This window comes from Sinocyclocheilus rhinocerous, unplaced genomic scaffold (assembly GCF_001515625.1).
Source record: "Sinocyclocheilus rhinocerous isolate Xijiao unplaced genomic scaffold, SAMN03320098_v1.1 scaffold2085, whole genome shotgun sequence".
NCBI lineage: Eukaryota > Metazoa > Chordata > Actinopteri > Cypriniformes > Cyprinidae > Sinocyclocheilus > Sinocyclocheilus rhinocerous.
This window is the reverse complement of record NW_015623685.1, coordinates 4401-15763: the sequence shown is the minus strand read 5'-3', so window position 1 is coordinate 15763 and position 11363 is coordinate 4401. Positions and strand designations below refer to the sequence as shown.

The window sequence follows — 11363 nt, the reverse complement described above, 5'->3', positions numbered from 1 at the left end:
TGACCCTGTGTTCTTTCCATTGCTCCCTTCCTGCTCTTAAGTGCGAACTGTAGTTTCGATTTGAGGAATTGCCCTGCTATAGACTATTGGCTGTGCTAATTAGAAGGCGGCCACAGCGACTGTGGACTATTTAAACGGCTTGGTCACTGTCACAACTTGGGACAAGCGATTAGTCAACAGAAGAGAAGGACGGCAACGCGTGAGTGTTTTGCATAATACTTGTTATAGATCTGTTGTTTAAATTATTACTTGCTGCTAGGAAGGAATATTTCCTATTTATACTATTTATACTTTGTATTTTCGTTGGAGTTTATATTTTTGATTGCACTTACTGGTAATTCTACCCGGCTTAGCCGGCTTAGAAGGAGCCTGTGTTGTTATTTGCATTGCTCCCTTCCTGCGCTTAAGTGCGAACTGTAGTTTCGATTGGAAGATTTGCCCTGCTATAGGCTATTGGCTGTGCTAATTAGAAGGCGGCCACAGCTGTTTCACTTTACTGTGTATTTATTTGATGCTTGTGCGCTGACGCGGAAGCATCAGCGGAAGCGTTCAGCCCTTCTCGTGTGAAGACCAACGAGGGTAAAGACCTGCGACTTCACCGAGCTACGAACTCGCCATCACACTAAAGTATATTTTTTATCTTCTCTTTACACACTCTCCTTACCTGTCCTCTCTTTTCCGTTTCTATCATGTGTTTCCAAACCATTCCGCCTGTCTCTCGACAACGCTCTAACATCACATGCAGACGCCAACGCAATCTTGATAACCTGCATTCTATCTCTAAACAAGCCTTATGCTACAGACTTCCATTCACTCCTTGCTTCATTTGATCTCAAACGACTTACCACCACGAGCACACACAAATCAGGCAACCAACTTGACTTCATTTACACACGCAATTGTATTGCAGCCAACATTTTGGTAAAACCCCTACACATCTCTGACCATTTTTTTCATTACATTTCAACTACATTTTGTTACCTGTGCACCACCAACCCCTATACCGGTTACTTTTAGACGAAACCTGCGCTCCCTTTCATCCTCCCATCTTTCCTCTGTAGTATCCTCCTCTCTTCCCTCACCTACTCATTTCTCATCTCTTGATTTTATCCATTGGGAATTGATTGGATGGTGAACACTTCCTAAATGTATGTTTGTTAGCATTATCTACCTAATAGCCTAATACCTATAGGCTGGTGGAATGATCTTCCCACCCCTATCCCGTATGCTGAATCCCTGACAATTTTCAAGCGACAGCTGAAAACTCATCTCTTTAAACGCTACTTGACTTCATCTTAAAGACAAAGTTTTTTTTTTCTCTTTATTTATTCCTTCCCTTTTCTAGCTTGTACTTATTTGAACAATGCCTAAAACTTGGTATTTCAAGCACTTCCTGTGTCTGTTTGCCTCTTTAAGAAGAATCGCTTTATGTATTCCCCAATTGTACGTCGCTTTGGATAAAAGCGTCGGCAAAATGACTAAATGTCTAAAATGTCTAAATGTCTGTCGTTTTGGCAGACTGGCTTCAATATAAGCTGTTGTTAGACTAACGAGAAAGTTTTGAGTTCTGAACCTTACAGAATGTGTTTATAGCACAATGACCTCTTATATGTCAAAAGATCAAGGGAATGTTGTTTTCACAGTTTATGACCCCTTTAAATTATTTGGGTTTAAGGAGAATCTGCACACAAACTCACGCAGCCTCAAAGAGGAAGACTCTCCAGTCGGCCGTCTGCAGGCGAAACACGTGCGGCCGTTTGGTGTAATTCAGAGCTCGCTCCGCCAGAGCGTGATGAACGCTGACCACCTCCTCTGAGTTCTGGCAGTCCTTCACGTAATCATCCTGGATACACAGAGACACGGATCACCAACCACCGTTTTTACTGATACTTGTATTGATGCTTTGGCAGGGTTCTATAAAAAGCAGACATGCTAAAACACTGTAAAACTCTCTGGCTGTCCATATGCTTTTAGTTACATCTCACTAATATCCAGCATCAGTATCTGCTAACAAACCTTCTGCAGGTAAAGCACCATTCCCTTCAGCATGGCATAAAACGTCTTCCAGCTTCGTTTCCCCCATGGAGCTGCAAATCAGTTCAGTTGGTTATCAGTGTGTCAAATGTTGCCTGTCCAGCACTCGAGGGATCAGGATGCTCAACTCATTTACTAGACATGTAAATAATTAATTAATAATGACTAATGACCAGTTCATTTGGGAGCTCTGCTAGATTTTCATAAAACAAGGAAAAGTGCACTTTTAGATGAACAAGGCAATAACAGATGGCACTCGTGGAGGTAGAAAAACAAAGTTCTTTATGACCCCCGCAGGATTGCTTGTAAGGAAGATTTAAATGCAAAAGTCACGAGAGTCTATGGTTTCTGTCAGTGGTAAGTTATAATTTAAATGTTTGTGATAGCCTACTACCTTTTAACATAAGAAAAGTAGGCTGTTTAAAAATTCTGCCACTTGCTTGAGCAAATATATGAATCTATATAGGAGTAAAATGAATTAGATGCTGTTTCTATTTATTGTTTAACTGTGAATACGTCTATGAAAGATTGAATTAGAAAATGCAATGCTGAAGAAGCATTTTCAGTATCACTGTTTGGATTTGAAATCAAAATAATGGATTAATATTTGTGTCTTATGTGAAAGCCTGTGCTAGAGTGACTAGACTGTCAGCAGCACAGTGAACACTGTCTCTGAAAGCATCACCCTCAACTAACATCACACTTCAAATCGTCTGCTGAGAGCAGTAATGCCGTTAGTATGCAAACTCTCTGCTGTCTGTATTTGTTGAGTATCGATCAGTTACGCTACTGAAGGGCCACGCACAGAAACTCATCTAAACACTGTCTGGTGAATGTAGCCTCCTAAAGACTGAGTACCGAGCATCCCTAACTGTACAGCACACCTATCTTTATCCACACTGTGACTCACTGCGTTTGCCATCAATGTCTGCGTGCACTTTGCGTTTTAAAAAGCCTTTCTGGAACACAGTGGCCTTGGTGTCGTGAGGGAGATCCTGGAACGGGTTACTCTTTGATCGCAGAAATCCATCCTGGTCCAAATACTGCTCTGGCATCATGGATTTAGCCAGAACCCCCTCCTCTCTAGGAACAAAGATAAACATGATGAAACACCAGATCACAGTCGGATCAGTGCCGCAGGTCAGTTTACTCACACGGCCCACTGCAGCGGATCGCTCTTGATGGAGATGTAGAGACTCTGAAAGAGGCAGAAGAAACAGAGTTACTGCTGAGTTAATAACACGACATGTGAACAGCTCGGGGCCGAGACGATTTGGCTCTCACACCTTCAGATAGTCCTTGCTGAAGTTCTCGCCTCCATTCATGCCGTCCAGATTTGACACAAATTCAGCCGAGGACATGGGCTTCCCGACATTCTGATGACACAAAAGGGTTACTCTCACAAAGACGACAGATGATTCAAGAGTTTGGAGTCTTAACGACATCTTTTTCTGTGGTTGTAAGAGACTCACTTGTCCATGCAGGTCAGAGTTAAGTAGCATCACGGCACATGTGAGCATGAGCACGGATCCGGCGGAGGAGAAGACGTCAGGATTACACTGCTGGAAACGAGCGGAGAAGTTCTGCAGGACTCTCTCGCGCTCCTGAGTCTCACCGATCAAAACCACCTCCTTCAGAAATGACCTAAGAATCAGGAAGAGCACCTGGTTTGAAAAGCGACTCTAGACGGATCTCCTCAGTGTGTGCTCAGAGTTTGGAAATGAGGAGCCTACCGGAGCGCTTGCTCCAGACTTTGGTTTGTGAAGTCAAAGAATTTGAGGTACTCTTCCCCAACGGCACGACTGAACTCGTTGCTATCAAAAGAAACAGCAAATGGGAAGATTTGGTGGAAAAACAAATAGATGCATGACACTTAATCAATGCTATGAGACTTACTCTTTGTCCAGATGTCTGACCACATCTGTATGCTGAAAACCGTCCAGTCTATAGAGCTTCTCAGCCAACCGCTGAGCCTCGGCCCTGTTTACGAGCTCAGCGCTACCGTTGATGCAGGGACCAGCGGGTTCTGTGTCTATAACCGGCTCTGATGTCTCATCTCGTACATGCTCTGCCAGCGCTGTCGGCTGCTTCGTGTCGCTGAACGCGTCTGAATGCCCCGATGGTGGCGTCTGATCGCAGGGTTTCTCCTCATCTGAACTCTGGATCTGCTCTGAGGATCCGTTCCCATCTGGACGTCTGAACCGCTCGCTCTGCACTGCTGGCTCTGGACATTCATTTTCAGGGTCAGACTTTTGCTCGGAGCTTACAGGTCTTTCTACACATTCTTGGTCTTGTGCGTTGAATTCCTCCGAGAGGTCTATGCCATGAATCTCTTCTGCATGTTGTAAAGTGCCATTATTCTGGTTCACCACTGTAACAGATGTGCTTATGTTTTCTGGCTCTTGTGTCAGTATAAGTTCCTGGAGCTGCACCGAATCATCCGTGAGGTCTGGCAGGGGCTCCGGTGGTTGTGTCGCGCCAGTAATGATGGCGTCCTGTGACCGATCAGACTGGATCTCTGGGGAACTTGACTCTTCTTTTTCCAAACATTCATCAGGTCCTTGAATCTGATCCTGAATATCGGCTCTTGCATCTGATGATCCTCCGTTTGCCTCGTTCTCAGTCCACTCTCTAGTTTGCTCTTCACTGCCTGAATCTGTGCTTTCCTCATGGGCAAAAGTGGTTTTGGGAAAGTCTAACATGTTGGGTTCATTCTCTTCCTGCGACTGTGAGCCCTCCGGACCCGGTCGAATCTCTGAGTCTCGTGTGTCCATAAAGATCTGAACGCCATCAGAAGCTTCAAAATGCTCTTCAGTCGCATCTGCTCTGGAGTCTGATGGAAAAAGGCACAAAACTCATGAAGAGGAAGCCAAATCGACTGAGTCAGCAAACAGTTCGACATTCACAGCTGACAAACACATGGCCATTTCACAACTGTCACACAATTACAACCGCACCCCAGTATAATTTAAAGCACTTCCATCAGGGGCGTAAATGTCGTCTAACAGCTGGGGGGACAATAAACATAAAATTTCTCAAGAGCAATTTTTGAAGGGGACACAAATAATACAGCTAAAATTGTACTTGTAAGGATATGTATACACAGAGGAAAGCCATACTACTATTAGTGCAGCAGGGAGACCGTGCCAAATTAGACAACTTCAAGCTGTTGTGGTCGCGCCGAGACAGCGCTCGTGACCGTTGAAGACATTACTACAGTGTTGCCAAGTGCGCGGTTTTCCAGTGGAATTGGGCTACTTTATCACTGTTGCCGCGGGTTGAAGCATCCCCAATAACGTGATATTTAGCCCCCGGAATGCGAATTTTACTGGGGGACCCCCTCGAAACGAGGTTAGTTTTGCCTAGTTTTGAGTAGCAATTGGGCGGGTTTTGTTGTGTGAAACCTGGCAACCTTTTTCGTAAAGCAGGTAACGTTATTATTGCTAACATAGTGAACATTACATTGGCATCATCTGTATTAAAGAGGAAATAATCACTTCATCCAATTTTTAAGTGAATAAAATAGCCTTGACAGCCTTACTTACTGGAGTTCCACAACTATTGACTTTGTTCTCTCTCACCAGACTTACCGGAGGGGAGACTCAAAATGTTTCTAAACTTAAAACACATTTTTGCCCCGTTTGCGTTGCTTTACTACTTACACAATTATTTGAAGTATAAAGCATTGTTATTTACAATACACAGTGTGGTTTTTAATCATATTTTTAGGGGGGACAACCCTCAGATGGGGGGGTCCTGTCCCCCCCGGGATTTCCGCCTATGACTTCCATTATTGAAATCACATCGCATTACAAAAATCATGATCGAATAATAAAGACTTAAAATGTTACCATTGACATCTGCAAATGATTCGGGGGGCTCTTCATGTGAAAGCGCCAGCTGTGTTCGCATATCTGACTTCTGAGCATCACATGTATATTGAAGAAAAAACCCATCAGAATACTCAAACAAACAATTTGCCATCTTTCTCTTCTGGTCAAAATTATATTCTAATTCATTCAACAAACGATACTGTATGTTTTTCAAGTTGTTAAACTCTCTGTAAAAATAAAAGTACATAATAAAGCGCACACACACAGCATTAAGAAAGCAGGCCACCGGTTACTGATACAAGAACATGTCTACCAGAAAAACCACAAGGCCCTTCCGCTTTCACTGACATACCTGGGAAGACTCAAGCATGACGTCCGCTTGTGACTCAGCTTCAGGTGAGAAATCAACAGCGGTGTCCTGGTCTGCGGACAGGAGATTCAGCGTCCAGTCGAACCTCGGGCCAGCGATGGAGTCCAGCTCGGCCTCAGACGATCCGGGAGGCTCTGGGGCGTCCCATTGCACAGTAGCGTGAGAGAGAGGAGAGCAGGGAATGGTGACAGGGTACAGAGACACCCCGTGATCCATCGGGACGCTCTCGCTGTCAAGGCTTCTTTCCTTCTCCTGCTTCATCCTCTCTATGTACTGCATGGCCTCCAGATAAGGCTCAGACTCCTGATAGTCTACAATATCCTCCATAGTCTTCTCATTCAGACGGTCATCATGAAGAGTTTAGGAAGAAGAGCTCACGTTCAGGCTTGGTCCTCCGTGATGAGCAGGGCATCCATTTTGAGACTGGTGTTCAGAAATGCTGTTTTCTTCCACGCCGACCAACAAGCTCCAAATGCCTGAGATTTGGGTTGTAAAAGTGTGTAAAACATTGAGTGTAAAAGTGCATCGGTAGAGAAAAAACCCTTTCATTAGCCATCATATCTACGCCGCTGTGACACCACAAAACCACGACAGTTTACAGCCATGTGCAAGAGACCGCCGAAACATTAATTTCTGTCGTTTTAATAGACGATCCGTGGAACAGTTGCTTGTGTTCAGTATTACACAACAAAGGCAATATAAATAAAGACGATATAAACCATCATGCTGACATGAAACACTGCATAGAGCATCAGTAGAGTCAGGTTTATTTGCTAGTTATACATTTCTCATGATATATACATCCAAATGACAGGATAAGAATCTGTGTTTGCAGTGTTGAAACAGTCTGTCAAAACCACCCACAGAAATGAGCATTGAATTCATCTTTACGTGTCATTCATAAGGTAATGGAGCCCTCCTTAAGCCACATGTTCACATTCTCCTAACAAGCAGCACACGATCAATGATGTGATTTATAATATCTAATGTGATGGTTTTTCAAACAAATGTAGAGAATGAAGCTCACCTCAGCTGTGTCTTTCGGTGAAGCATTCTGCACTCTTTTAAACACACACAGGCCGGATGTGCTCTGCAATGACTTTTGCTCAAGCAGCACTGAGGCACATTCACACTTCCTGACCACAAACAACCTCCACTGAGAGAGAGACACAAAGAGAGAGAGAGAGACAGAGAGAAAGAGAGAGAGAGAGACAGAGAGATTTTTTTGATTTTTAACAAAACAACTTTATTACATCACTTTTTCAATTCATCAAAAATGAACACCACAAAATATCAAAACACAACTCTCTACCACACACATTACAGACAGCATCCCTATAACACCACTGCTGTACAAAAGTTTCAACATCATTCATTGCTCTATAATACCTAAAATCTATTATAATCCTAGACCTTACAAATGCTTTAAAAACTGGCAGAATCTCATGACCATGCACATTCTCAATTTTGTTTCTTCTTGTAGTAAGTATAGCAAGTTTTGCTTGACCCACTAAGAAGTTAATTAACTGCCATTTTATCTTTTGCTTCTGGCTATAACCAGCACCCAGAATAAATTTATGTTGAGTATATTCCTCTCCACACTTACAAAAAACTCTACTCAATAGATCAAATAAAGGCATTAATCTTTTACATTCCATATAACAATGAAATACAGTCTCTCTACATCCACAAAAAATACACTTGTCATCAACGCTGGGATTAACCACAGAAATAAAAGCATTAACTGCTACAATTCCATGTAAAATCCTCCACTGTAAATCCCCAACACGTTTTGTCAATGGTGGTTTATACAAAACTCTCCACACTGGTCTTATTCCCTCATCTAAAACAAATTTACTTCTCCACACTGTATCATTTCTCTTATCCAAAGATGCCTTATTATACACTTTCACAAAACATTTATACAACATTTTCCCCCCCAGCATAGTTAAATCCAAATTCTTAAACTCTTCCAAATCTAATAAAGGTCCTGATGTATCTTTTAAATCTGGTGTGAAACCAAGTTTTGGAAAAGGGTCCGTCCGATCCAAAGTTATAGACCCATCTTTAAAACCTTTTAGCAAACTCAAGTCCTCCTCCGTTAACTTCCTTTTCCAAAGTTCAATTATCTTTGCAGTATGACGAGTTGATTTCTGTCCCATCAAGTTGGCCACTGCATCCACATTATTCAGTTCAGTCCCAGCCACATCCACTACATGCTTTAGTTGAACAGTTCTAGAGGAGCACAGTATCTGTGTGAGTCCCAACATGCTCTCATTACTTATATCGAACCTGGCTCCTTTAACCAAAGGTTCTTCAAGCAACCAGAACAATGAGCATGTTTTTTCCAATCTGTGAACAATAAAAAAGGTCCAAACTTTAAAAAGTCCACGATAAAAAGATGGTACTCCATTTAAACCAATGTTCCTTGAATCCATTAGAAAAAGAGCAGCGTCCAATCCAAGATTTTCTACCCTCTTTAAAATTGTTCTAGCTGTCATTCGCCATACCAGCTCTTCAGACCCTTTTAAAAACTTCTGAATAAACTGTAGGCGAAAGGTCGATAACCTACTTTGCAAGTGCACCATACCCTGTCCACCTTCCTCTTTTGGCAAGTATAGCACACTTTGGGGTATCCAGTGTAGTTTGTCCCAAAAGAAGTTAACTAACATTGACTGTAACTTTGGCAAAAGGCCAATAGGTGGATACAGTTTGTGCAGTTTGTGCCACAAAGTTGATGCTACTAAGTTATTAATCACCAACACTCTTCCTCGAAATGGATGAATCGGATGAATCCAACTCCATTTTTTAAGTCTACCTTCTATCTTTTCCACAATTCCTTCCCAATTTTTCTGTTGTGCAACCTCATCACCAAGAAAAACTCCCAAATATTTGAGACCCCCTCTTTTCCATCTCATCTGCTCAGGCAACTTTGGTAAACCCTCCTCCCATTTTCCAATTGCCAAAGCATCACTCTTTTCCCAATTTACACGGGCAGATGAAATTAAACCAAAATCCTTTACCACAGAGACTAAATTATCAATGTCTTTTTGGCTATTAATTAACACCATAACATCGTCAGCATATGCTGACACTTGATGCTGCAACCCTGAACAATGAAATGATAAACCCACAATCTTATTCCTTAATTTGGCTAACATTGGTTCAATAGCTAGTGAGTATAACATTCCTGATAATGCACACCCTTGTCTTATACCCCTGCTAATATTAAAGGGGGCACTTAAACCACCATTGACTTTCAGCATGCTTTCAATGTTATGGTACATTACTTGAATCATTCTAATAAAATTTGACCCAAAACCAAATGACTCTAAAGTTTTCCACAAATACTCATGTTCAATTCTGTCAAAAGCTTTTTCCTGATCAATTAAAAAAAGTCCTAAGTCCACTCCCAAAAAACCTGAGACATCCAAAACATCCCTAATTAGATGAACATTATCTAAAATTTATCTACCTGGCATACAATATGTCTGATCCAAATGAATAATTTGTTCCAATACTTCCTTCAGTCTGTTGGCCAAGGCCTTAGATAAAATCTTCGTATCAGTACATAACAAACTTACTGGACACCAGTTCTTGATTTCCTGCAAATTACATTTCTTAGGAAGCAGTGTGGGTACATTACTTGAATCATTCTAATAAAATTTGACCCAAAACCAAATGACTCTAAAGTTTTCCACAAATACTCATGTTCAATTCTGTCAAAAGCTTTTTCCTGATCAATTAAAAAAAGTCCTAAGTCCACTCCCAAAAAACCTGAGACATCCAAAACATCCCTAATTAGATGAACATTATCTAAAATTTATCTACCTGGCATACAATATGTCTGATCCAAATGAATAATTTGTTCCAATACTTCCTTCAGTCTGTTGGCCAAGGCCTTAGATAAAATCTTCGTATCAGTACATAACAAACTTACTGGACGCCAGTTCTTGATTTCCTGCAAATTACCTTTCTTAGGAAGCAGTGTTATAACTGCTCTTCTACAACTCAAAGGCAAGTAGCCTTCTGTCAGGCTCTCATTGAGGACACTTAGCAGGTCCTCACCAAGCTCAGACCAAAATTCCTTATAAAATTCCACAGGGAGTCCGTCAATACCCGGAGACTTCCCACCCTCCATACTTTTGAGGGCATTCAGAAGCTCCTGATTAGACAAAGGTCTTTCCAGCTGCGCCTTTGAAGCTTCAGCAACAATGGGCAATCCTTCGTAGAAACTGGCAGACAGTAAGCTGTTTTCTTCATATTCACTCTTATACAGCTCCCCATAGAACCTTACAGCTCTCCGTCTTATAACATCTGATTCCGTTAACACATGTCCATTTCCAGATAATAAAAGAGTGAATATATCTGCATTGGCCATTTTTTTTCTCCAGACTGAAAAAAAATTTGGACGGAGCATCCATTTCAGTTAAATTCTGGTACCTTGACCTTACCAAAGCTCCTTGTGCCTTTATACCAAGCATATTCTCTAAAAGAGATTTTTTGGACTTTAATGTCTCAGCTTGTCTTGGTTCTATTTTAACATCAGCTAAAGCTTGTAAACTTACTATTTCAGACTCCAATTTTCTCGTAGCATGTGTAATATCTCGAGAAACATTGAAAGCATACTGTTGACAGAGCAATTTTATTTCAATTTTTCCATAATCCCACCATTGTCTCAAATCACTAAAACATTGCTTTCTTAACTGAAATTGCTTCCAAAAGAAACAGAACACTTCCTTAAACTTCAAGTCACTTAACAATGATGTATTAAAATGCCAAAATGCACTTTTAACCTTGACATTCGCAATAAAAACCTGGCATACAACCAAAGAATGGTCAGTAAAACCAACTGGCACAATTTCACATCTTCTCACAACATTTACATGGTGTTTAAAACAATAAAATCTATCAAGTCTTGCCATAGAAAGAAAATTCTCTCTTGAATGTAACCATGTATATTGCTTCACATTACCATTAAATTCTCTCCATATATCACATAAGCTGTGTGTCTCTATTAATTTCCGGAGTACTCGACTTGAAGTCGCATGAGGCTCCACATGATTCCTGTCCAATAATTCATTTTCTGTGCAATTAAAATCTCCACCCAACCACACATATTCATC

General features: G+C 41.4%; 1 protein-coding gene across 1 annotated transcript in view; it reads right to left on the bottom strand.

The window, feature by feature from the left end:
- Positions 1–7333, bottom strand: part of LOC107728455 (PH and SEC7 domain-containing protein 4-like) — a 14769-nt gene extending 7436 nt beyond the window's left edge. The window contains exons 1-11 of the mRNA XM_016538653.1: positions 7265–7333; positions 6220–6713; positions 5886–5955; positions 3931–4867; positions 3768–3848; positions 3507–3678; positions 3321–3410; positions 3189–3232; positions 2945–3117; positions 2017–2087; positions 1698–1843 (exon numbers count right to left, since the gene is read on the bottom strand). Coding sequence (XP_016394139.1) covers positions 1698–1843; positions 2017–2087; positions 2945–3117; positions 3189–3232; positions 3321–3410; positions 3507–3678; positions 3768–3848; positions 3931–4867; positions 5886–5955; positions 6220–6564 — 2129 coding nt within the window. The 5' untranslated portion in view covers positions 6565–6713; positions 7265–7333. The remainder of the gene's footprint in view (positions 1–1697; positions 1844–2016; positions 2088–2944; positions 3118–3188; positions 3233–3320; positions 3411–3506; positions 3679–3767; positions 3849–3930; positions 4868–5885; positions 5956–6219; positions 6714–7264) is intronic.
- Between the last annotated feature and the right edge of the window lie 4030 nt (positions 7334–11363).